Source organism: Tachyglossus aculeatus, chromosome 10 (genome assembly GCF_015852505.1).
Source record: "Tachyglossus aculeatus isolate mTacAcu1 chromosome 10, mTacAcu1.pri, whole genome shotgun sequence".
Lineage (NCBI taxonomy): Eukaryota > Metazoa > Chordata > Mammalia > Monotremata > Tachyglossidae > Tachyglossus > Tachyglossus aculeatus.
In genome coordinates, this window is record NC_052075.1 from 58,144,274 (window position 1) to 58,171,436 (window position 27,163).

The 27,163-nt window shown below is 49.4% G+C and overlaps 1 protein-coding gene across 1 annotated transcript; it reads right to left on the reverse strand.

Moving 5' to 3' along the window:
• Window positions 1-358: 358 nt before the first annotated feature.
• Window positions 359-22,740, reverse strand: NFE2 (nuclear factor, erythroid 2). The gene is made up of 3 exons (XM_038752054.1): window positions 22,585-22,740; window positions 12,326-12,495; window positions 359-1,360 (listed from the first exon to the last, which is right to left on the reverse strand). Exons 2-3 carry the CDS (start codon window positions 12,437-12,439, stop codon window positions 377-379), a joined length of 1,098 nt encoding a protein of 365 aa, XP_038607982.1. The 5' UTR covers window positions 12,440-12,495; window positions 22,585-22,740; the 3' UTR covers window positions 359-376.
• Between the last annotated feature and the right edge of the window lie 4,423 nt (window positions 22,741-27,163).

Below are 27,163 nucleotides of genomic sequence, written 5' to 3' on the forward strand. Positions count from 1 at the left end.
TTATTATTAGTTGGACAACCCAATTATCGTGCATGAGGAAACACTTCACAAATCACCAAGTGATTAGTACGGTGCTTTGCGCGCAATAAGCGCTCGAATTACGGTGGAGTGAACGAATGATTAATGAGCGGAGAGTGATTTCAGTGCGTGTTTTACTGCCGAAGCCTGACTGTGCCACACAACCACGCGCCGAACACAGCCGGCCCGGCGGCTCCCGCTCCGGTGTTGTCGCTCGGTGCCCGCCGACCGACCCCTCGGTCGGTCCCCCCGGGGACGCGGGTGATCCCGGCTCTCAGTCCGTTTGGCCGGGGGGCGCGGATGCCCCCGATGCCGGGCGGTCCCCGGACGTGGTCCCCTCCTGCCCCGGCCCGGGCGCTCAGTCCACCTGGTCCGGGGTCCCCCCGCGGGGCGCCAGGAAGACGGTGCCGTCGGCCGCCTGCTGCAGGACGTACTCGTCGGGTGAGTAGCCGTTGCCCTCTTGGTCCTGCAGCCGGGCGAAGACGTCGCGGTAGAGGTCACCCAGCTGCTGGCGCAGGAGCCCCAGGGTCCGTCCGGCCTCCCCCCGGGCCCGCAGCAGCCTCTCCCGCCGGGTGGTCAGCTCGGCCAGCTCGCGCTCCAGCTGCACCAGGGTCTCCAGTTTGCGCTTGCGGCAGTTCTGGGCGGCCACCTTGTTCTTGCCCCGGCGCCGGATGTCGCGCACCAGGGCCAGCTGGCTCTCGCTCAGCGGGTAGCGGCCCAGCAGCTCGTTGAAGTCGTCCACGGGCAGGTTGACGATCTTGTCCGTGGGGAAGGGGATCTTCATGGCCAGGGCCCGGCGCTGGTCCCGGCAGCCGGCCTCCCCGCGGCCGGGGGGCTTGGGCCGAGCCGGGCCCGGCGGGGAGGCCCAGGCGGGCGGCGGCGGCAAGGCCGGGGGGAACAGCTCGGCGTACTCGGGCCGCCCCACCTCGCCCGCCCCGGCCTCGGGGTCCAGGGACTCGGCGTCGCTGTAGTTGAGGGACAGTCCGGAGTCGGACTCGGGGTCCTCGGGGCACTTGTGAGGGGCCAGCAGCGCGGGGGTCGCGCTCGGCAGGACCATCTCGGCCAAGGTCACGGGGTCCGGGAGGGGCTCGCTCAGTAGGCCGGAGAGGGTGAGGGGTTTAGGGGGCGGCGGGCCGGGGGCAGGAAGGCCGCCGAAGACGTCGTAGGGGTAGGGGCCCGGCTCCGGCCCGGCGGGGTAGTGGCGGGCGTAAGGGAAGGGGTGCTGGCCGCACGAAGGCGGGGGGCCGGCGGGGAGGAGGCCGCAGGGACCGAAGTCGGGGGCCGGGGGCTGCGCCCCGTACAGAGCCGCCTCATAGGGGGTCTCCGGCGCCGTGTCCAGGCCCTGGGGTGCGGGGTCGGGGGAGAGAGGGAGGAAGGGAGAAAAAGAGGTGAGTTCCGGACCCCGAACGATCAATCAATCAATCGTATTTATCGAGCCCCTGCTATGTGCGGAGCACTGTACTAAGCGCTTGGGAAGTACAAATTGGCAACACATAGAGACGGTCCCTACCCAACAGTGGGCTCCCGGTCTGAAAGGGGGAGACAGAGAACGGAACCAAACATCCCAACAAAATAAAATAAATAGGATAGAAATGTACAAGTAAAATAAATAAATAGAGTGATAAATATGTACAACCATATATCCATATATACAGGTGCTGTGGGGAAGGGAAGGAGGTAAGATGGGGGGATGGAGAGGGGGGGCGAGGGGGAGAGGAAGGAAGGGGCTCAGTCTGGGAAGGCCTCCTGGAGGAGGCCAAATTGGGTGTCCCCCCCGACGGAGAGGCCGGGACCAGCGCCGCCGGGCTCTGGCCATGAAGATTTCCCTTTCCCCACGGAGTCAGTCTTCAACTCCCCCGGCCGTTCGGAAGCATCGTGGCGCAGTGGAAGGAGCACAGGCCCGGGAGTCGGAAGGTCATGGGTTCTAATCCCGGCCCCACCACGTGTCTGCGGTGCGACTAAGCACTTGGTACAGAAGCAGCGTGGCTCGGTGGAAAGAGCCCGGACTTTGGGGTCAGAGGTCATGGGTTCAGATGCCGGCTTCACCAATTAGCTGTGTGACTTTGGGCAGGTCACTTCTCTGGGCCTCAGTTGCCTCATCTGTAAAACGGGGGTGAGGACTGTGAACCCCACGTGGGACAGCCTGATCGTCGTCATCATCAATCGTAATTTATTGAGCGCTTACTGCGTGCAGAGCACTGGACTGAGCGCTTGGGAAGTCCAAGTTGGCAACATATAGAGACGGTCCCTACCCAACAGTGGGCTCACGGTCTAAAAGGGGGAGACAGAGAACAAAACCAAGCCTGATCACCTTGTAACCCCCCCCCCAGCGCTTAGAACAGTGCTTTGCACATAGTAAGAGCTTAACAAATACCATCGTCATTATTATTATTAGAAGCGCTCAATAAATATGATCGAATGACCTCGGGCAAGTCGCTTGTCTGGGTCTCAGTTACCTCATCGGGAAAATGGGGATGGAGACTGTGAGCCCCATGTGGGTCAGGGACTGTGTCCAACTCGATTTACTTGTATCCACTCCAGCACTTAGTATAGTGCCTGGCACATAGTAAGTGCTTAACAAATACCATCATCATCAATCGTATTTATTGAGCGCTTACTATGTGCAGAGCACTGTACTAAGCGCTTGGGAAGTACAAATTGGCAACATACCATTATTATTATTATTATTATTATTATTATTATTATTATTATTATTATTATTATTATTATTATGGCCTAATGGATAGATCCTGGGAGTCAGAAGGACCTGGGTTCTAATCCCAGTTCTGTCTACCAACTCTGATATATTGTACTCCTCCAAGCACTTAGTACAGTTCTCGGCACACAGTATGTGCTCAATATATACCACTGATTGTTTTCTGTGTGCAGAGCACTGTATTTAGTGCTTGGGAGAGTATGCTATAAAAAGTTGGTTGACATGTTCCCTGCCTAAATACCACAGTAATTATATTAGGACTATAGGACTACGAGAAGCAGCGTGGCTCAGTGGAAAGAGCCCGGGCTTTGGAGTCAGAGGTCGTGGGTTCAAATCCCGGCTCCGCCAATTGTCAGCTGTGTGACTTTGGGCAAGTCACTTCACTTCTCTGGGCCTCAGTTTCCTCATCTGTAAACTGGGGATTAATGTGAGCCCCCTGTGGGACAACCTGATCACCTTGTAACCTCCCCAGCGCTTAGAACAGTGCTTGGCACATAGTAAGCGCTTAATAAATGCCATTATTATTATTATTATTATTATTATTATTATTATTATTATTATTGGGAGTCAGAGGTCATGGGTTCAAATCCTGGCTCCACCAATTTTCCCCTGTGTGCCTTTGGGCAAGTCACTTAACTTCTCTGTGCCTCAGTTACCTCATCTGTAAAATGAGGATTAAGCCTGTGAGCCCCTCGTGGAACAACCTGATCACCTTGTATCGTCCTCAGTGCTTAGAACAGTGCTTTGTGCATAGTAAGCGCTTAACAAATGCCATCAATATTATTATTATTATGAGGATTATGAGGTTGCGGACCCGGGTCCTTGCTCTGGCCTCGCTGCAGGCTGCTGGGTAACCTTGGGCAACTCATTTACCAATCAATCAATCAATCAGCGGTCTTTATTGAGCACTTACTCTGCGCAGAGCACTGTACTAAGCTCTTGGGAGAGTATGATGAACTAGAATTGGTAGACATGATCTCTGGTCTCAAGGAGCTGACAGATTAGCAAGGGAGACCGACATTAAAATTAATTATAGACAGGAGACGTGGCAGACTTCAAGGATAAGAATAATAATAATAATGATGGTATTTGTTAAGCGCTTACTATGTGCCAAGCACTGTTCTAAGCACTGGAGTAGACACAAGCTAATCAAGTTGTCCCTCTTGGGGCTCACAGTCTTCATCCCCATTTTACAGATGAGGTAACCGAGGCACAGAGAAGTTCAGTGACTTGTCCAAAGACACTCAGCTGACAAGCCTGTGAGCCCACTGTTGGGTAGGGACTGTCTCTATATGTCGCCAACTTGTACTTCCCAAGCGCTTAGTACAGTGCTCCGCACATAGTAAGCGCTCAATAAATACGATTGATGATGATGAAGACTGTGAGCCCACTGTTGGGTAGGGACTGTCTCTATATGTCGCCAACTTGTACTTCCCAAGCGCTTAGTACAGTGCTCTGCACACAGTAAGCGCTCAATAAATACGACTGATGATGATGAAGACTGTGAGCCCACTGTTGGGTAGGGACCGTCTCTATATGTTGCCAACTTGTACTTCCCAAGCGCTTAGTACAGTGCTCCGCACACCGTAAGCGCTCAATAAATACGATTGATGATGATGAAGACTGTGAGCCCACTGTTGGGTAGGGACCGTCTCTATATGTTGCCAACTTGTACTTCCCAAGCGCTTAGTACAGTGCTCCGCACACAGTGAGCGCTCAATAAATACGATTGATTGAAGTGGCGGAGCCGGGATTAGAACCCACGACCTCCGGCTCCCAAGCCCGTGCTCTTTCCACTGAGCCACACTGCTCCTCTAAGGATATGGACATAAGTGGTGTGGAGATCACCTCCTCCAGGAGGCCTTCCCAGACTGAGCCCACTTCTTCCTCTCCTCCTCCCCACCCCAAGCCCTACCTCCTTCCCCTCCCCACAGCACTTGTATATATTTGTACAGATTTATTACTCTATTTATTTTACTTGTACATTATTTACTATTCTATTTATTTTATTAATGATGTGCATGTAGCTATAATTCTATTTGTTCTGATGATTTTGACACCTGTCTACGTGTTTCGATTTGTTGTCCGTCTCCCCCTTCTAGAGCCTAGCGAGTTGGGTAGGGACCGTCGCTCCATGTTTCCTACTTGTACTTACTTCCCAAGCGCTTAGTACAGTGCTGCATCATCATCATCAATCGTATTGATTGAGCGCTTACTGTGTGCAGAGCACTGTACTAAGCGCTTGGGAAGTACAGTTGGCCACATATAGAGACGGTCCCTACTCAACAGTGGGCTCACAGTCTAAAAGGGGGAGACAGAGAACAAAACCGAACATACTAACAAAATAAAATAAATAGAATAGATATGTACAAGTAAAATAAATAGAGTAATAAATAAATATGTACAAACATATATACAGGTGCTGTGGGGAAGGGAAGGAGGTATCATCATCAATCGTATTGATTGAGCGCTTACTGTGTGCAGAGCACTGTACTAAGCGCTTGGGAAGTACAGTTGGCCACATATAGAGACGGTCCCTACCCACCAGCGGGCTCACAGTCTAAAAGGGGGAGACAGAGAACAAAACCAAACGTACTAACAAAATAAAATAAATAGAATAGATATGTACAAGTGAAATAAATAAATAAATAGAGTAACAAATATGTACAAACATATATACAGGTTTATATGCTGCACACAGTAAGCGCTCAATAAATGCGATTGAAAGAATAATAATAATAATGATGACATTTGTTAAGCGCTTACTATGTGCAGAGCACTGTTCTCAAGTTGATCAAGTGATCAAGTTGTCCCACGTGGGGTTCACAGTCTTAATCCCCATTTTACAGATGAGGTAACTGAGGCTCAGAGAAGTTAAGTGATTTGCCCAAGGTCACACAGCAGACATGTGGCGGAGTCGGGATTTGAACCCATGACCTCTGACTCCAAAGCCCGTGCTCTTTCCACTGAGCCACGCTGCTTCTCAATGAATGAATGAATGAATAACTATCACAGGCCTCAGTTTCTTCAGCTGGGGAGAATCATCTCTGCCTCCGAAGGAAGTTAGAATAAAATGGGGCAGTTTGGGGAAAAAGTGACAGTGTTCCCCCAACTCAGAGTGCTACCTTTAAGGGGGTGTCCTGGGGGGCCGGGCTATGGCCGGAGCTGGGGCCGGCCTTTACAGCACCAGGAGAAGCAGTGTGGTCTAGTGGATAGAGCCCAGACCTGGCCTTCAGAAGGATCCGGGTTCCAATCCCGGCTGTGCCACTTGTCTGCTGTGTGACCTCGATCACGTCACTTCTCTGTCCCTCAGTTCCCTCATGCGTAAAATGGGAATTAAGACTGTGAACCCCATGTGGGGCATGGACTGTGTCCAACCTTATTAGCTTGTATCTACCCCGTCGCTTAGTATAGTATTTGGCACGTAGTAAGCGCTTGACAGCGCTTTCTAGACGGTGAGCCCGCTGTTGGGTAGGGGCTGTCTTTATATGTTGCCAGCTTGTACTTCCCAAGCGCTTAGTACAGTGCTCTGCACACAGGAAGCGCTCGATGAATACGATTGATTGATTGATTAACAAATATCATTAAAAAAAATAAAAGGCAGACCGAAAAAAGGCTCTCCAACCAGGAGAACTGCAGCGCCCTGCCTCTGGGGAGGGGGAAGGAGACTTTAGATCACGGACAGTCTTTGGTTAGACCTGCACGGAGGCAGGGGGATTGCCAAGATCCGCCCTTCCCTCTCCATCCATACCGCTACCCTGCTCATTCAAGCTCTCATCCTAACCCGTCTGGACTACTGCATCAGCCTTCTCTCTGATCTCCCATCCTCGTGTCTCTCCCCACTTCAATCCATACTTCATGCTGCTGCCCGGATTATCTTTGTCCAGAAACGCTCTGGGCATATTACTCCCCTCCTCAAAAATCTCCAGGGGCTACCAATCAATCTGCGCATCAGGCAGAAACTCCCCACCCTGGGCTTCAAGGCTGTCCATCACCTCGCCCCCTCCTACCTCACCTCCCTTCTCTCCTTCTCCAGCCCAGCCCGCAACCTCCGCTCCTCCACCGCTAATCTCCTCACCGTACCTCGTTCTCTCCTGTCCCACCATCGACCCCCTGCCCACGTCCTCCCCCTGGCCTGGGATGCCCTCCCTCTGCCCCTCCGCCAAGCTAGCTCTCTTCCTCCCTTCAAGGCCCTACTGAGAGCTCACCTCCTCCAGGAGGCCTTCCCAGACTGAGCCCCTTCCTTCCTCTCCCCCTCGTCCCCCTCTCCATCCCCCCATCTTACCTCCTTCCCTTCCCCACAGCACCTGTATATATGTATATATGTTTGTACATATTTATTACTCTATTTATTTTACTTGTACATATCTATTCTATTTATTTTATTTTGTTAGTATGTTTGGTTTTGTTCTCTGTCTCCCCCTTTTAGACTGTGAGCCCACTGTTGGGTAGGGACTGTCTCTAGATGTTGCCAACTTGGACTTCCCAAGCGCTTAGTCCAGTGCTCTGCACACAGTAAGCGCTCAATAAATACGATTGATGATGATGATATATATTTGTACATATTTATTACTCTATTTTACTTGTACATATCTATTCTATTTATTTTATTTTGTTAGTATGTTTGGTTTTGTTCTCTGTCTCCCCCTTTTAGACTGTGAGCCCACTGTTGGGTAGGGACTGGCTCTATATGTTGCCGACTTGGACTTCCCAAGCGCTTAGTCCAGTGCTCTGCACACAGTAAGCGCTCAATAAATACGATTGATGATGATGATGATGATGGTTAGACCTGCACGGAGGCAGGGGGATGGATGCGGTGACCCCGGCAGGCTTGTCTGACCTTTCCCTGGGTGGCCAGCAGGGGGTGATGCTGAGCAGCAGACGACTGGGCTACTGAGTTGGGGAATTCATCATCATCATCATCAATCGTATTTATTGAGCGCTTACTATGTACAGAGCACTGCACTAAGCGCTTGGGAAGTACAAATTGGCAACATATAGAGACAGTCCCTACCCAACAGTGGGCTCACAGCCTAAAAGGGGGAGACAGAGAACAAAACCAAACACACCAACAAAAGAAAATAAATAGAATAGATATGCACAAGTAAAATAAATAAATAAATAAATAAATAGAGTAATAAATATGTACAAACATATATCATCATCATCAATCGTATTTATTGAGCGCTTACTATGTGCAGAGCACTGGACTAAGCGCTTGGGAAGTACAAATCGGCAACATAGAGAGGCAGTCCCTACCCAACAGCGGGCTCACAGCCTAAAAGGGGGAGACGGAGAACAGAACCAAACATACTAACAAAAGAAAATAAATAGAATAGATATGGACAAGTAAAATAAATAAATAAATAGAGTAATAAATATGTACAAACATATATACTATATATATATATACAATATGATCTCTGTGCCCCCTTCTTGCCTTCCTCCTCCTCCTCATTCATTCATTCAATTGTATTTATTGAGCGCTTACTGTGTGCAGAGCACTGTACTAAGTGCTTGGGAAGTACAAATCGGCAACATATAGAGACAGTCCCTACCCAACAGCGGGCTCACAGCCTAAAAGGGGGAGACAGAGAACAAAACCAAACATACTAACAAAAGAAAATAAATAGAATAGATATGGACAAGTAAAATAAATAAATAAATAGAGTAATAAATATGTACAAACATATATATATATATATATATACAATATATATATATACAATATGATCTCTGTGCCCCCTTCTTGCCTTCCTCCTCCTCCTCATTCATTCATTCATTCAATTGTATTTGTTGAGCGCTTACTGTGTGCAGAGCACTGTACTAAGCGCTTGGGAAGTACAAGTTGTTCTAGACTGTCAGCCCACTGTTGGGTAGGGACCGTCTCTATATGTTGCCAAATTGTACTTCCCAAGCGCGCTCTCCTCCTAGCCTTTCTCCTCCTCCTCCTCCTCCTCCTCCCCACCAGCCACCCCAGCCAGCTGGGGAGGGGTCGGGGTCCATGAGGAGGCCTGGCTAGGAATTCCCCCCTGTCCTGACCCCCAGCCCCATCAAGTCACAAGTGAGCGGGGGGCGGGGACAGGGAGCATGTTGGAAATTTTGGCCCTGGCCACCCCCCCCAGCCCTGGACAAAGCTGCCATTCTTGCAACCAACAGGCAACCTTTGTCTGACCCCCCCTCCCCGTCAGCCTGGGGTTCTGTTACCTGGGGGGACCGGGGGCAGGTGTGGGGAAGAGACATTTTAGCCCTGATGCCGGGACCCCAGCTGTATAATAATAATAATAATGGCATTTGTTAAGTGCTTACTGTGTGCAGAGCACTGTTCTAAGCGCTGGGGGGGTTACAAGGTGATCAGGTTGTCCCACGTGGGGCTCACAGTCTTTATCCCCATTTTACAGGTGAGGGAACTGTATGAGCCCTGCCCACTCCCGGAGAGCTAAGCGGACCCCAGAGTTTCCCTGTCAAGAGTTGTATATATATATATATATATATATATATATATATATACACACACACATATATACATACATATACGTATATATATATACATATATATGTGTGTATGTGTGTATATATATATATATGTATGCACAAGGCCCTACTGAGAGCTCACCTCCTCCAGGAGGCCTTCCCAGACTGAGCCCCTCCCTTCCTCTCCCCCTCATCCCCCACTCCATCCCCCATCTTACCTCCTTCCCTTCCCCACAGCACCTGTATATATGTATATATGTTTGTACATATTTTTTACTCTATTTATTTATGTATTTATTTTACTTGTACACAGCTATTCTATTTATTTTCTTTTGTTAGTATGTTTGGTTTTGTTCTCTGTCTTCCCCCTTTTAGACTGTGAGCCCACTGTTGGGGAGGGACTGTCACTACCTGTTGCCAACTTGTACTTCCCAAGCGCTTAGTACAGTGCTCTGCACACAGTAAGCGCTCAATAAATACGATTGATGATGATGATATATGTTTGTACATATTTATTACTCTATTTATTTATGTATTTATTTTACTTGTACATATCTATTCTATTTATTTTCTTTTGTTAGTATGTTTGGTTTTGTTCTCTGTCTTCCCCCTTTTAGACTGTGAGCCCACTGTTGGGTAGGGACTGTCTCTATATGTTGCCAACTTGTACTTCCCAAGCGCTTAGAACAGTGCTCTGCACACAGTAAGCGCTCAATAAATGCGATTGATGATGATGATATATGTTTGTACATATTTATTACTCTATCTATGTATTTATTTTACTTGTACATATCTATTCTATTTATTTTCTCTTGTTAGTATGTTTGGTTTTGTTCTCTGTCTTCCCCCTTTTAGACTGTGAGCCCACTGTTGGGTAGGGACTGTCTCTATATGTTGCCGACTTGTACTTCCCAAGCGCTTAGTCCAGTGGTCTGCACACAGTAAGCGCTCAGTAAATACGATTGATTGATTGATTGATTGGGAGGCCGTCTCTCTGGCCTGTTCACTCCTATAGTGCCACCCCCCTACAATTCCCTGCTCTAATAATCATAATAATAATGATGGTATTCAATAATAAGTTCATTTGTAAGCGCTTAACAAATACCGTAATTATTAATAGTCATTAAGCACTTACTAGGTGCCAAAAACTGTTCTAAGCTCCGGGGTAGATACAAGGTAATCAAGTTGTCTCACATGGGGCTCACTGTCTTCATCCCCACTTTACAGATGAGGTGACTGAGGAACAGAGAAGTTAAGTGACTTGCCCAAAGTCACACAGCTGACGAACGGCGGAGCCGGGAGTAGAACCCACGATGTCTGACTTCCAAGCCTGTGCTCTTTCCACTAAGCCACACTGCTTAATAATAATAATAACGATGGCATTTGTTAAGCGCTTACTACGTGCAAAGCACTGTTCTAAGCGCTGGGGGGGATGCAAGGTGATCAAGTTGTCCCACGGGGGGCTCGCAGTCTTAATCCCCGTTTTTACAGATGAGGGAACTGAGGCTCAGAGAAGTTAAGTGACTTGCCCAAGGTCACACGGCAGACTTGTGGCGGAGCCGGGATTCGAACCCATGACGTCTGACTCCAAAGCCCGGGCTCTTTCCACTGAGCCACGCTGCTTCCTATTCTACCTATTCCACCTGCTCTATTCTACTCCCGCCTTCCAAGTATTGACACATTTTTTTGGGGGGGTCCCCTCTGCTTAGCATGTCTCCACCCTCCCCAACCCCCTCCACCCTACCACCCTGCTAGACTCCAGTCCCTCCCCGTTATTTGTCAATTATTTCTTTATTTTATGGCATTGATTAAGCCCTTACTACGTGCCAGGCACTGTACTGAACGCTGGGGTAGATACAAGCTAAACAGATGGACACAGTCCTTGTCTCACATGGGGCTCACCACACTTTACCGATGAGGGAACTGAGGCTCAGAGAAGCGAAACGACTTGCCCCAAGTCACACAGCAGACAAGCGGCGGAGCCGGGACTAGAAGCCAGCGTGGACAAGTTATAGAGCACAGGGCTGGGAGTCGGGAGGACCTGGGTTCTAATCCTGCCTCTGCCACTTGTCTGTTGTGTGATCTGGGACAAGGCACTTCACTTCTTTGCGCCTCAGTTCCCTCATCTATAAAATGAGACTGTGAGCTCCGCATGGATCAGGGATTGTGTCCAACTCCACTTCCTTGTATCCCCCCCACCCAGTGCTTAGTACAGTGCTTGGCACATAGTAAGTGGTTAACAAATACCACAATTATTATTATTAATAAGGCCCTACTGAGAGCTCACCTACTCTAGGAGGCCTTCCCAGACTGAGCCCCTTCCTTCCTCTCCCCCTCGTCCCCCTCTCCATCCCCCTCATCTTACCTCCTTCCCTTCACCATAGCACCTGTATATATGTATATATGTTTGTACAGATTTGTTACTCTATTTATTTATTTATTTTACCTGTACATATCTATTCTATTTATTTTCTTTTGTTAGTATGCTTGGTTTTGTTCTCTGTCTCCCCCTTTTAGACTGTGAGCCCACTGTTGGGTAGGGACTGTCTCTATATGTTGCCAACTTGTACTTCCCAAGCACTTAGTACAGTGCTCTGCACACAGTAAGCGCTCAATAAATACGATTGATGATGATGATATATGTTTGTACATATTTATTACTCTATTTATTTTACCTGTACATATCTATTCTATTTATTTTCTTTTGTTAGTATGTTTGGTTTTGTTCTCTGCCTCCCCCTTCTAGACCGTGAGCCCACTGTTGGGTAGGGACTGTCTCTATATGTTGCCAACTTGGACTTCCCAAGCGCTTAGTCCAGTGCTCTGCACACAGTAAGCGCTCAATAAATACGATTGATGATGACGATATTAATGTTATGTGGGACAGGGACTGTGTCCAACCTCATTTGCTTGTATCCACCCCAGCATTTAGTACACTGCCTGGCACATAGTAAGTGTTTAACAAATACCATAATTATTATTATCACCCCAGGCCTATGTAGGCCACGCTCCTTCTTAGTTTCTCCTCCCCAACACTTCCCGCAGCCCAGCCCCTCTCCTAGACCCCTCCTATCCCATCCCCGTTCCCAAGCCCACCCCGGCCCCATCCCCGCTCACCTGTAGCTCTGTGATGGACATGATTTCCTGCCACGTCAGCTCCATCTCCCCCAGCTCTGGGGCCGGTGGTGGTCCTGGCCGATTCCTCGCCTGCTGAGGGGGGCACGGGGACATCCTACGGCACCAGGCCGGGGCGCGAGCTCCCCCCAAACCACCGGGACTCGGCCAACCTGAAACCACAGAGAGCAGCAGGGGGTCAGAGGTCAACCCGTCCAATCCGTTGCCTCCGGGTGACCAGGGAATGTCCCCTCTTCTGAGACGTGCATATCACCCCGGTGGAAAGTCCTTCCTGTTGTCCGACCTCCAGTCTTCCGGCTGCGGGGTTGCTTCTTCTGGCTTCCTCCTCCTCGGCCCATGCGATCCCCTCCCTCTCGCCTGAATATTCCCTTGGGGAGGGGAGCATCGCTCTGCCCCTTCCCCCAGGACTGAGCAGTGCTCTGAGATGGCCAAAGGAGAAGACTCTAGGCCCTCCTAGGCCTCAGTTTCTCCCTTCCGGGGAGGTTGGGGGAGAGAGGCTGGGGGCATGTTGGTTCACAGAGGGGACCCCAGACTCTGGGGCTACAGTATGATGGGGAGGGGCAGTGTTGGGCTCAGGGATGGATTCCCACCCACCACCCCAAGTCTGGACCCCCCGATAAGAACCCCACCCGGACCAGACTCTTGCCTGCTGTCCCTGGTTAGGGCAGATAAGGGCTTATCAGCCTTGGCGGCCTGCGGACAGGGCAGAGTTGAGAGCCTCTGCGACCTCTGCCCCTGAGGTCATCATATCCATTCCCCTGTCTCCACCCAGGGGGTATCTTCCCTCTCTTCCTCAGGGACCCTGCTGAGAGCTCACCTCCTCCAGGAGGCCTTCCCAGACTGAGCCCCTTCTTTCCTCTCCCCCTTGTCCCCCTCTCCATCCCCCCGTCTTACCTCCTTCCCTTCCCCACAGCACCTGTATATATGTATATATGGTTGTACATATTTATTACTCTATTTATTTATTTATTTATTTTACTTGTACATTTCTATCCTACTTATTTTATTTTGTTGGTATGTTTGGTTCTGTTCTCTGTCCCCCCCTTTTAGACTGTGAGCCCACTGTTGGGTAGGGACTGTCTCTATGTGATGCCAATTTGTACTTCCCAAGTGCTTAGTACAGTGCTCTGCACATAGTAAGCGCTCAATAAATACGATTGATTGATTGATTGATTGATTGACCCCCGCAGCACCCGGCCCCCAGCCTTCCCCTGCCCCCGGAATCACCGTTCTACCTCCCTCCCTCCAGCTTGGAGTCTCAATCCATAGACAGGGCTCGGGCTGAAGCAGGAGGGCTTGCAGTTAGACAGCGAGAGAGACTTGCCAGCCAAGCTGCTGGATGGGTGGGGGCTGGAGGGGAGAGCCAGTCAGTCATCATCATCATCATCAATCGTATTTACTGAGCGCTTACTATGTGCAGAGCACTGTATAAGCGCTTGGGAAGTACAAATTGGCAACATACAGAGACAGTCCCTACCCAACAGTGGGCTCACGGTCGAAAAGGGGGAGACAGAGAACAAAACCAAAGATACTAACAAAATAAAATAAATAGAATAGAATAGAATAGAATAGAATAGAATAGAATAGAATAGTGGTGTTGATGGAGCGCTTACTGTGTGCACCGCACTGTTCTAAGCACTTGGGAGGGGACAATAAACAGTCATATTCCCGGCCCACAGCAAGCTCAAGGTCTAGAGGAGGAAGCAGGTATTAATAGAAATAAATAAATTACAGATATGGATATAAGGGCTGAGGGGCTGGGAGAGGGAAGGAAGAGGGAGGGAGAAAGAGGGGAGGAGAAGGAGAGAGAGGGAGGGGAGAGGGACACTCCTCTGCCTTCCCAGCTTTCTAGGGAATCTCAGGACGGGAAAGACCACACCTGTCAGAATTCCTGGCCTCTCTGCCCCCTCTCTCCCCTTCTTTCCTCCAGATGCAGCCCCTGCTTCTACCCCCCAAACCCCCCCTCGTAACACTACTAATAATAATTGTGGTATTTGCTAAGCGCTTACTTTGTGCCAGGCACTGTACTAAGATCTAGGGTGTGTACTAAGATCCTTAGACTGTGAGCCCACTGTTGGGTAGGGACTGTCTCTATATGTTGCCAATTTGTACTTCCCAAGCGCTTAGTACAGTGCTCTGCACATAGTAAGCGCTCAATAAATACGATTGATGATGATCTAGGGTGGATGCAGTCAAATTGGGTTGGACCCAATCCTTGTCCCGCATGGGCTCCCATGCTTCATCCCCATTTTACAGATGAGGTGAGCCCACTGTTGGGTAGGGACTGTCTCTATATGTTGCCAACTTGTACTACCCAAGCACCTAGTACAGTGCTCTGCACACAGTAAGCGCTCAATAAATACGACTGATGATGATGATGAGGTCACTGAGGCACAGAGCAGCAAAGTGACTTGCCCAAGGCCAACCAGCAGACAAATGGCAGAGCCGGGATTAGGACCCATGACCTTCTGAATCCCAGTCCTGGGCTCTGTCCATTCATTCATTCAATCGTATTTATTGAGCACTTACTGTGTGCAGAGCACTGTACTAAGCGCTTGGGAAGTACAAGTTGGCAACATATAGGGGCGGTCCCTACCCAACAGTGGGCTCACAGTCTAAACGGGGGAGACGGTCAACAAAACAAGACAAATTAACAAAATAAAATAAATAGAATAAATATGTACAAACAAAATAAGTGAGTAGGGTAATAAATATGTACCAACAGATATACATATATACAGGTTGTGGGGCCGCCTTGGGCCTCCAGAGCGCTTAGCCCAGTGCCCTGCACACGGTGGGCGCTCAGTACATGAGAAGCAGCGTGGCTTAGTGGAAAGAGCAGGGGCTTTGGAGTCAGAGGTCGTGGGTTCAAATCCCGGCTCCGCCACTTGTCAGCTGGGTGACTTTGGTCAAGTCACTTCACTGGGCCTCAGTTACCTCATCTGCAAAGTGGGGATGAAGACTGTGAGGCTCAGTGGAAAGAGCCCGGGCTGTGGAGTCGGAGGTCAATCAATCGTCTTTATTGAGCGCTTACTGTGTGCAGAGCACTGTACTAAGCGCTTGGGAAGTTCAAGTTGGCAACATCTAGAGACGGTCCCTACCCAACAGCGGGCTCACAGGCTAGAAGGGGGAGCCAGAGAACGAAACAAAACATATTAACAGAATAAAATAAATAGAATAAATATGCACAGAGTAATAAATATATACATTTATATCAACTGGTACATTTAAATCAACCGGTCCCTGAACTCCAGACTGGGCCGGACAGGGCTCAGGGGGTTAACCCCACGAAGCCTGGGTGAGGCTGACGGTTTCAACACCGGAACCCCCGCCCTGAGTTCGGCCGGAAATTGCCCAAAGCCCAGTAGCCCCGGTTGCCCGGCTGGGCGAGGGGCTGGGGGTGGGAGGGACTATTTCTTCACCTCCCAGGATCTCCTTCCCCTCCACCCTTGACCCAGCCCCAACCCCATCCTCTGCGGGATGAGGGGCAGGTGGGATGGGGAAGGAGATGGGGGTGCGGCCACCTGGAGGGGTACAAAATGGGTGGGGGGCTGGGGGACCTAAGAGGTAGAGAGCCCTGGTGGAAACAGCAGGGGCCTGGTAGCAGGAGACCCCCTTCTGCCCCTGGCCTGCTGTGTGACCCAAGGAAGGTCGCTTAACTTCTCTGGGCTCTCTGGAAAATGGGGTCCGCAGTCCTTCTCTCCTTCCCTTCTCGACCCCTTTGTGAGAGAGGGACTGGGTCCGATCTGGTTATGATAATAATAATGATGATGGCATTTATTAAGGCGCTTACTATCATCATCATCATCAATCGTCTCTGTTGAGCGCTTACTATGTGCAGAGCACTGGACTAAGCGCTTGGGAAGTACAAATTGGCCACATATAGAGACAGTCCCTACCCGACAGTGGGCTCACGGTCTAAAAGGGGGAGACAGAGAACAAAACCAAACATACGCAAAGCACTGTTCTAAGCGCTGGGGGGGATGCAAGGTGATCAGGTTGTCCCACGGGGGGCTCACAGTCTTAATCCTCATGTTACAGATGAGGTAACTGAGGCACAGAGAAGTTAAGTGGCTTGCCCAAAGTATGGCTATGCCATACCCACCCCAGTGCTTAGCACAGTAGCAACACCACAGCGTGGCTCAGTGGAAAGAGCACGGGCTTTGGAGTCCATGGTCGTGGGTTCAGATACCGACTTCGCCACTTGTCAGCTGTGTGACTTTGGGCAAGTCACTTAACTTCTCTGTGCCTCAGTTACCTCATCTGTAAAATGGGGATTGACTGTGAGCCCCCTGTGAGACAACCTGATCACCTTGTATCCCTCCAGTGCTCAGAACAGTGCTTTGCACATAGTAAGCGCTTAATAAACATCATTATTAAACAGCAAAAATAATAATGATAACAACAATAGTGGTATTTGTTAAGCGCTTACTATGTGCTGTTCTAAGTGCTGGGGTAGATACACGGTCATCAGGTTGGACACAGTCCCCGTCTCACTTGGAGCTCACAGTCTTGATCCCCATTTTACAGATGAGGTAAATGAAGCACAGAGAAGCCAAGTGACTTCCCCAAGGTCACACAGCAGACATTTGGCAGAGCCGGGATTAGAACCCACATCCTCTGACTCCCGGGCCTGGGCTCTTTCCACTAGGCCACGCTGCTTCTTGGGACTTTGGCACCTAGGAAGGGTTGAATCAATAGTATCATGACTATTATTGGTTATGAGAAATGAATAAGCCTACATAGCTTTCAGAGCCTCCAGCCTCAATCACTGTTAATAATAATAATAATGATGACATTTAAGCGCTTACTATGCGCAAAGCACTGTTCTAAGTGCTGGGGAGGTTACAAGGTAATCAGGTTGTCCCACGGGGGGCTCACAGTCTTAATCCCCATTTTACAGATGAGGGAACTGAGGCACAGAGAAGTGAAGGTAAGGTAATCAGGTTGTCCCATGGGGGGCTCACAGTCTTAATCCCCATTTTACAGATGAGGGAACTGAGGCCCAGAGAAGTGCAGTGACTTGCCCAAAGTCACACAGCTGACAATTGGCGGAGCCGGGATTTGAACCTATGACCCCTGACTCCAAAGCCCAGGCTCTTCCCACTGAGCCACGCTGTTCTCCCCATGTTCCTGAGCCCCTTCCTTCCTCTCCCCCTCGTTCCCCTCTCCATCCCCCCCATCTTACCTCCTTCCCTTCCCCACAGCACCTGTATATATGCATATATGTTTGTACGTATGTATTACCCTATTTATTTATTTATTTTACTTGTACATATCTATCCTATTTATTTTATTTTGTTAGTATGTTTGGTTTTGTTCTCTGTCTTCCCTTTTTAGACTGTGAGCCCACTGTTGGGTAGGGACCGTCTCTATATGTTGCCAATTTGTACTTCCCAAGCGCTTAGTCCAGTGCTCTGCACATAGTAAGCGCTCAATAAATACGATTAATGATGATGATGATGATGTGCCGGCAAATTCCACATTCCTCCATAGAACCTGGCCTTTTCAGGGGTCATCCTGGCCATTCCTCTGCCTCCAAGCTCTCTGCAGCACCAAACCACCCTTTTCTCCCTCCTCTGTACTCACCCTAATAGGATCTCAAAGGACCGATAGGGAAAAGTCACCTTTTAGCTCTCTCTGGTTCCCTGAGGGGGCACAGGAGGGCAGCTAGGAAGGGGGAAACTGAGGCCTGAATGTTAGACTAGAGGAAAAGGGCACTGGAACATCCCTAGGAGGCCTTCCCAGACTGAACCCCCTCCTTCCTCTCCCCCTCGTCCCCCTCTCCATCCCCCCGTCTTACCTCCTTCCCTTCCCCACAGCACCTGTATATATGTTTGTACAGATTTATTACTCTATTTATTTATTTATTTTACTTGTAGATACCATCAATCATCAATCGTATTTATTGAGCGCTTACTGTGTGCGGAGCACTGTACTAAGCGCTTGGGAAGTACAAATTGGCAACATATAGAGACAGTCCCTACCCACCAGTGGGCTCACAGTCTAAAAGGGGGAGACAGAGAACAAAACCAAACATACTAACAAAATAAAATAAACAGAATAGATATGTACAAGTAAAATAAATAAATAAATAAATAAATAAATAAATAGAGTAATAAATATGTACATATCTATTCTATTTATTTTATTTTGTTAATATGTTTGGTTTTGTTCTCTGTCTCCCCCTTCTAGACTGTGAGCCCACTGGTGGGTAGGGACTGTCTCTATATGTTGCCAATTTGTGCTTCCCAAGCGCTTAGTACAGTGCTCTGCACACAGTAAGCGCTCAATAAATACGATTGATTGATTGATTGATTGCTTGATCCCCAGGAGGAAGGGAGCAGGTGGAGATAGAGCTATCACAAGTGCTTACTATGTGCCAAGCATTGTGTTAAGCACCGGAGTCGGTAGAAGCTTATCAGGCTGGACACAGTCCCGTTCCCACATAGAGTTCTCAGTCCGAGTAGGACGGAGAATAGGAATTAAATCCCCAGTTTACAGATGAGGAAAACGAGGCACAGAGAAGTTAAGTGACTCACCCAAGGACACACAGCAGGCAAGGGGCAGAGCTGGGATTAGAAGTTTATCAGGCTGGACACAGTCCCGTTCCCACATAGAGTACTCAGTCCGAATAGGACGGAGAATAGGAATTAAATCCCCAGTTTACAGATGAGGAAAACGAGGCACAGAGAAGTTAAGTGACTCACCCAAGGACACACAGCAGGCAAGGGGCAGAGCTGGAATTAGAAGCTTATCAGGCTGGACACAGTCCCGTTCCCGCATAGAGTTCCCAGTCCAAGTAGGACGGAGAATAGGAATTAAATCCCCAGTTTACAGATGAGGAAAACGAGGCACAGAGAAGTTAGGTGACTCACCCAAGGACACACAGCAGGCAAGGGGCAGAGCTGGGATTAGAAGCTTATCAGGCTGGACACAGTCCCGTTCCCGCATAGAGTTCTCAGTCCGAGTAGGACGGAGAATAGGAATTAAATCCCCAGTTTACAGATGAGGAAAACGAGGCACAGAGAAGTTAAGTGACTCACCCAAGGACACACAGCAGGCAAGGGGCAGAGCTGGGATTAGAAGTTTATCAGGCTGGACACAGTCCCGTTCCTGCATAGAGTTCTCAGTCTGAGTAGGACGGAGAATAGGAATTAAATCCCCAGTTTACAGATGAGGAAAACAAGGCACAGAGAAGTTAAGTGACTCACCCAAGGACACACAGCAGGCAAGGGACAGAGCTGGGATTAGAACCCAGAACCCCTGACTCCCAGGCCCAAAGTCTTTCCACTAAGCTACGCTGCTTCAGAGAGACAGAGACACAGTGATGGAGACACTAAGCTCAAGTGTAGATACAAGGTAATCAGGTTGTCCCACCTGGGGCTCACAGTCTTAATCCCCATTTTCCAGATGAGGTAGCTGAGGCCCAGAGAAGTGAAGTGACTTGCCCAAAGTCACACAGCTGATCAACCAATCAATCAATCGTATTTCTTGAGCGCTTACTGCGTGCAGAGCACTGTATTAGTGGCGGAGGTGGAATTAGAACCCACGACCCAAGCCCGGGTCTTTCCACTAAGCTACGCTTCTTGCTCATTGTGGGAGGGGAATGCAACTGCCATATTGTTTTTTTTCTCTATTTATTTATTTAATTTATTTGTACATATCTATTCTATTTATTTTATTTTGTTAGTATGTTTGGTTTTGTTCTCTGTCTCCCCCTTTTAGACTGTGAGCCCGCTGTTGGGTAGGGACTGTCTCTATATGTTGCCGATTTGTACTTCCCAAGCGCTTAGTACAGTGCTCTGCACATAGTAAGCGCTCAATAAATACGATTGATGATGATGATGATGATATTGTTATACTGCCAGGTGCTCAGTACAGTACTCTACTGTACTGTAGAGAAGCAGCGTGGCTCAGTGGAAAGAGCCCGGGCTTTAGAGTCAGGGGTCAGGGGTTCGAATCCCGGCTCCGCCGATTGTCAGCTGGGTGACTTTGGGCAAGTCACTTCACTTCTCTGGGCCTCAGTTCCCTCATCTGTAAAATGGGGGTTAAGACTGTGAGCCCCCCGCGGGACAACCTGATCTCCTTGTGACCTCCCCGGCGTTTAGAACAGTGCTTTGCACATGGTAAGTGCTTAATAAATGCCATTATTATTCATCATCATCATCAATCGTATTTATTGAGTGCTTACGGTGTGCAGAGCACTGTACTAAGCGCTTGGGAAGTCCAAGTTGGCAACATAGAGAGACGGTCCCTACCCAACAGTGGGCTCACAGTCTAAAAGGGGGAGACAGAGAACAAAACCAAACATACTAACAAAATGAAATAAATAGAATAGATAGGTACAAGTAAAATAAATACATAAATAAACAGAGTAATAAATACGTACAAACATATATACAGGTGCTGTGTTATTACTCTGCATACAGCAAGCGCTCAATAAATACAATTGATTGACAGACTGCTCCAAAAATACTGATTAATTCCAGATCTGATTTGCAGCTGGGGGATTTGGACCCCTTCCAGACCACCTTCCGATCCTCTCCCCTCCATCCGGCCCCCTCCTCCCCTATCCTGGACCCCCATTCCCCATACTGAGCGATGGAGAAGCTGGTGTGGGGGTCTCCCCCCACCATTCCCCCTGCCCTTTTCGTGGCTTAGTGTACAGACCCCGGCCCTGGGAATCAGAAGGACCCAGGTTCTAATCCCAGCTCCGCCGTATGTCCGCTGTGTGACCTTGGGTAAGTCACTTCACTTCTCTGGGCCTCAGTTACTTCATCTGTAAAATGGGGATTAAGAGTGAGAGCCCCAGGTGGGACAGGGACTGTGTCCAAACTCATCAACTTGAATCAATCAGTCAATCAATCGTATTTATGGAGCGCTTACTGCGTGCAGAGCACTGGACTAAGCGCTTGGGAAGTACAAGTTGGCAACATAGCATCATCATCATCAATCGTATTTATTGAGCGCTTACTGTGTGCAGAGCACTGGGCTAAGCGCTTGGGAAGTACAAGTTGGCAACATAGCATCATCATCAATCGTATTTATTGAGCGCTTATTGTGTGCAGAGCACTGTACTAAGCGCTTGGGAAGTCCAAGTTGGCAACATATAGAGACAGTCCCTACCCAACAGTGGGCTCACAGTCTAAAAGGGGGAAAATCTACCCCAGTGCTTAGAACAGTGCCTCGCACATAGTAAGCATTTAGCAAGTACCATAATTATTATTATAATTCTAGACTGTGAGCCTGTTGTTGGGTAGGGACCATCTCTATATGTTGCCAACTTGTACTTCCCAAGCGCTTAGTACAGTGCCCTGCACACAGTAAGCGCTCAATAAATACGATTGAATGAATGAATGAATTATCATTAATTACTAACGGCATTTGTTAAGCGCTTGCTATGTGCAAAGCACGGTTCTAAGCGCTGGAGAGGTTACAGAGTGATCAGGTTGTCCCACGGGGGGCTCACAGTCAAACCCCATTTTCCAGATGAGGGAACTGAGGCCCGGAGAAGTGAAGTGACTTGCCCAAAGTCACACGGCTGACAAGCGGCGGGGCTGGGATTTGAACTCACGACCTCTGACTCCCAAGCCCGGGCTCTTTCCACTGAGCCACGCTGCTTCTCTGCACCCCAAGATCATCATCATTATGAGATCATCATCATCTGTGAAATGGGCATTAGGAGTGTGAGCCCCATGTGGGACAGGGACTGTGTCCAACCTGATTAACTTTTACCTACCCCATTGCTTTTACACAGAAAGCGCTTAACAAGTACCATAATAATAATAATTATTATTTTTACAACCGACTGTGCCCCAAGGCCCGGCCGTCCCCCGTCCAGCTCCATCCAAACCCCAGATCCAAGGCTGATCTCTGCCCGGAAGAATTCGGAGCCCCGAACCCCCGTTCGGCCCCCCGTCCTTCATCAGAGACTTCATCAGAGACTTTTAGACCGTGAGCCCACTGTTGCATAGGGACCGTCTCTAGATGTTGCCAATTTGTACTTCCCAAGCGCTTAGTACAGTGCTCTGCACGTAGTAAGCGCTCAATAAATACGATCGATGATGATCAGAGGTCATTCTTCTGGGGTCTTCACTGCAGACCCAAAGTCAGGGAGACGTCGGGGCAGAGAAGAGGAAAGGAGGTGTGCAGGGGGAGGAGAAGAGGTCTGGGAGTGTGGCAGTTCACCGTCCACAAGCGCCCTGTGCAATCCTGGGGTGTCAGCGGGAGGGACTCACCTGTGGCGGAGTCCAGGTGAAAGGGGGAGAGAGGAGAGATGTCTCTCTAGGAGTCTCTGATGCTCGGAGTCTCTGGACGGGGTCACCCTCGCCCCGCAGAGGCCTTGGCTCCAGACACGGGGCCCCGTCCCCGAAGCATGTCCAGCGAGGCCGGGAGCGCGGACAGGAGGCCGGAGCGGTGGCCTTTGCCCTCCGCCAGCCCGGCTCTGGTCCCCTCTTCGTCCCTCCGGGTCCCTCTGTGTCCCTCCTCCGCCTGTCCGGCTGGTCCTCCCCTCCCTCTCCTGCCCTCCTTCCCCCACCTCCCCAAGAGAGGAAACTTGAGCCTGCGGTTTCTGCCACCCCACCGTCCCCACCCCCCCCGGGCAGGCCGGACACAGGCATGTACACGCATGTTAGACTGGGAGCCCACTGTTGGGTAGGGACTGTCTCTATATGTTGCCAATTTGTACTTCCCAGGCACTTAGTACAGTGCTCTGCACATAGTAAGCGCTCAATAAATACGATTGATGATGTGAGCGCGCAGGCAGGCAGGCCCCAGGAGGCATTTCCCGCCCCCGCCATCTCTCCGCCAGGCCTCAGTCTCCCGGCCCCCAGTTCTTGGATCCCACAGGGATCACTAAATACTAGGCTAAATCCTAGGAGCTCGCCCCTCTCCCCCAAGGCCGGACACAGGCATGTACACGTATGTTGGGATGTGAGCGCGCGGGCAGGCAGGCCCCAGGAGGCATTTCCCGCCCCCGCCATCTCTCCGCCAGGCCTCAGTCTCCCTGCACCGGGCCCCCAGTTCTTGGATCCCACGGGGATCACTAAATACTAGGCTAAATCCTAGGAGCTCACCCCTCTCCCCCAAGGGGGTGGGAATCTGGGGACGAATCCAGGGGTCCGGCCTCCCATCCGTGGACGATTTGGGAGACAGGATAGGCATGCTTGCTCCTGGGCCAGGGTCTCTGCTCGGTCTACACGGATTGGGGGGCGCGGGGGGCAGAGTGGCTTTGATCTTTCTGCACCTGTAGACGACTGCCATCCCCCTGGATGCCTGGGACAAAGAGGCCTTTCTTTCCAGAGGGGTCAGAAAGACCGAGCATCTGCCTTAAAGGGGCCCGGTCACCCCGCCAACACCCGCAGTGTGGTCTAGTGGTTAGAGGCAGGCCTGAGAGTCTTTCTCCCCCTCTAGACTGTAAGGTCGTTGTGGGCAGGGAATGTGTTAGTTTATTGACGGCCCACGTCATCCCCCGGGCCTGGAATGCCCTCCCTCTGCCCATCCGCCGAGCTAGCTCTCTTCCTCCCTTCAAGGCACTGCTGAGAGCTCACCTCCTCCAGGAGGCCTTCCCAGACTGAGCCCCTTCCTTCCTCTCCCCCTCGTCCCCCTCTCCATCCCCCCCCCATCTTACCTCCTTCCCTTCCCCACAGCACCTGTATATATGTATATATGGTTGTACATATTTATTACTCTATTTATTTATTTATTTATTTATTTCACTTGTACATTTCTATCCTATTTATTTTATTTTGTTGGTATGTTTGGTTCTGTTCTCTGTCTCCCCCTTTTAGACTGTGAGCCCACTGTTGGGTAGGGACTGTCTCTGTGTGTTGCCAATTTGTACTTCCCAAGCGCTTAGTACAGTGCTCTGCACATAGTAAGCGCTCAATAAATACGATTGATTGATTGATTGATCCCCCATCTTACCTCCTTCCCTTCCCCACAGCACCTGTATATATGTATATAAGTTTGTACATATTTATTACTCTATTTATTTATTTTATTTGTACATATCTATTCTATTTATTTTATTCTGTTTGTATGTTTGGTTTTGTTCTCTGTCTCCCCCTTTTAGACTGTGAGCCCACTGTTGGGTAGGGACTGTCTCTATATGTTGCCAATTTGTACTTCCCAAGCACTTAGTACAGTGCTCTGCACATAGTAAGCGCTCAATAAATACGATTGATGATGATGATGATTGTCATACTGTACTCTCCCAAGTGCTTAGTGCTATTTATTTGATTTTGTTAGTATGTCTGGCTTTGTTCTCTGTCTCCCCCTTTTAGACTGTGAGCCCACTGTTGGATAGTGACTGTCTCTATATGTTGCCAATTTGTACTTCCCAAGCGCTTAGTACAGTGCTCTGCACATAGTAAGCGCTCAATAAATACGATCGATGATGATGATGATGATAGTACAGTGCTCTGCACCCAGTAAGCCCTCAATAAATACAATCGAACGACCGAGTGTGGGCCCAAGGAGCGCAGGTACACCAGTTCTCCCCCTCAGCCATGAGTCACACACATGTTTGTCTGAGGAGGGCAATATGTAATAATAACAATAATAATTGTGGTAATCGTTAAGCGCTTACTATGTGCCAGGCACTGTACTATATCCCTGAGGTAGGTACAAGGTTCAAATCCTGGCTCTGCCGGTTGTCAGCTGTGTGACTTTGGGCTAGTCACTTAACTTCTCTGGGCCTCAGTTCCCTCATCTGTAAAATGGGGATTAAGACTGTGAGCCCCCCGTGGGACAACCTGATCACCCTGTAACCTCACCAGCGCTTAGTACAGAGCTTTGCACATAGTAAGCGCTTAATAAATGCCATTATTATTATTATTATTATTATTATTATTATTATTACAAGGGAATTGGGTTAGATCCAGTCCCACCTAGGGCTCACAGTCTTAATCCCCATTTTACAGATGGGGTAACTGAGGCACAGAGAGGTGAAGCGACTTGCTCGAGGTCACACCACGGGCAAGTAGAAGAGCTGGGATTAGAATATATGTACCTGTATATATGTTTGTACATATTTATTTCTCTATTTATTTATTTATTTTACTTGTCCATATCTATTCTATTTATTTTATTTTGTGAATATGTTTGGTTTTGTTCTCTGTCTCCCCCTTTTAGACTGGGAGCCCACTGTTGGCGCTCAATAAATACGGTTGATGATGATGATGATGTTGGGTAGGGACTGTCTCTATACGTTGCCAACTTGGACTTCCCAAGCGCTTAGTACGGTGCTCTGCACACAGTAAGCGCTCAATAAATACGATTGATTGATTGATTGATTGATTGATTGAAGCAGGTCCTTCTGGCTCCCAGGCCGGAGCTCTATCCACTAGACAACACTACTTCTCCACCATGCACCTGGCCCAGGTGACTGGCCCCTAGAATGGCCGGCTGGGAAATAACTCGGTCCCCGGGGGGTCCGGGGTAGTTTCCCCCTTTGGAAAAAGCCGTTACTGTGGTTAGGGGCCTGGGACACGATTTATAACTCTCCAGGGAGAGAGGGAGGAAAGTTGGGTGTGTGGTGGGGAGGCAGGGGCAGAAAAGGATACGGAGGGAAGGCCGAATACAGGGAATTTTGGGACTTATAGTCTTGTCTCCACTCTGGGGTCCTCTGCCCTCCTCAGCCCCCGAGCAAGAGGCAGAGTGGTAATAATAATAATAATAATTGTGGTATTTAAGTGCTTACTATGTGCCAAACAGTGGAAAAAGCACGGGCTTTGGAGTCAGAGGTCATCATCATCATCATCATCAATCGTATTTATTGAGCGCTTACTATGTGCAGAGCACTGGACTAAGCTCTTGGGAAGTCCAAATTGGCAACATCTAGAGACAGTCCCTACCCAACAGTGGGCTCACAGTCTAAAAGGGGGACGGAGAACAACACCAAACATACTAACAAAATAAGATAAATAGAATAGATGTGTACAAGTAAAATAAATAAATAGAGTCATAAATATGTACAAACATATATCCATCTATACAGGTGCTGTGGGGAAGGGAAGGAGGTAAGATGGGGGGATGGAGAGGGGGACGAGGGGGAGAGGAAGGAAGGGGCTCAGTCTGGGAAGGCCTCCTGGAGGAGGTGAGCTCTCAGCAGGACCTCCTAAGCCCCCGATCAAGAGGCAGAGTGGTAATAATAATAATAATAATTGTGGTATTTAAGTGCTTACTATGTGCCAAACAGTGGAAAAAGCACAGGCTTTGGAGTCGGAGGTCATGGGTTCAAATCCCGGCTCCACCACTTGTCAACTGTGTGACTTTGGGCAAGTCACTTAACTTCTCTGGGCCTCAGTTCCCTCATCTGTAAAATGGGGATGAAGACTGTGAGCCCCACGTGGGACAACCTGATCACCTTGTAAGTTCCCCAGCGCTTAGAACAGTGCTCTGCACGTAGTAAGCGCTTTATAAATGCCATTATTATTATTGTTATTATTAAACACTGTTCTAAGCGCTGGGGTAGATACAAGGTCATCAGGTTGTCCCACGTGGGGCTCACAGTCTTCATCCCCATTTTACAGATGAGGTCACTGAGGCTCAGAGAAGTGAAGTGGCTTGCCCAAGGCCACACAGTAGACAACGGTGAGAGGCAAAGACAGAGAAGCAGCATGGCCTAGTGGAAGGAGCCCGGGACCGGGAGTCAGGAGACCGGGGTTGCCAACTTGTACTTCCCAAGCGCTTACTACAGTGCTCTGCACGCAGTAAGCACTCAGTAAATACGATTGAATGAATGAATGAATAATCCTGTCTCTGCCACTTGTCTGCTGTGTGACCTTGGGCAGGTCACTTCACTTCTCTGTGCCT

Coding starts and splice junctions, on each gene's coding strand:
- NFE2 (XM_038752054.1), bottom strand. CDS start 12,439: ATGTCCCCGTGCCCCCCTCAGCAGGCGAGGAATCGGCCAGGACCACCA. Junction 1,361..12,325: donor TGTCCATCACAGAGCTACAG/GTGAGCGGGGAT, acceptor CCCGCACCCCAG/GGCCTGGACACGGCGCCGGA.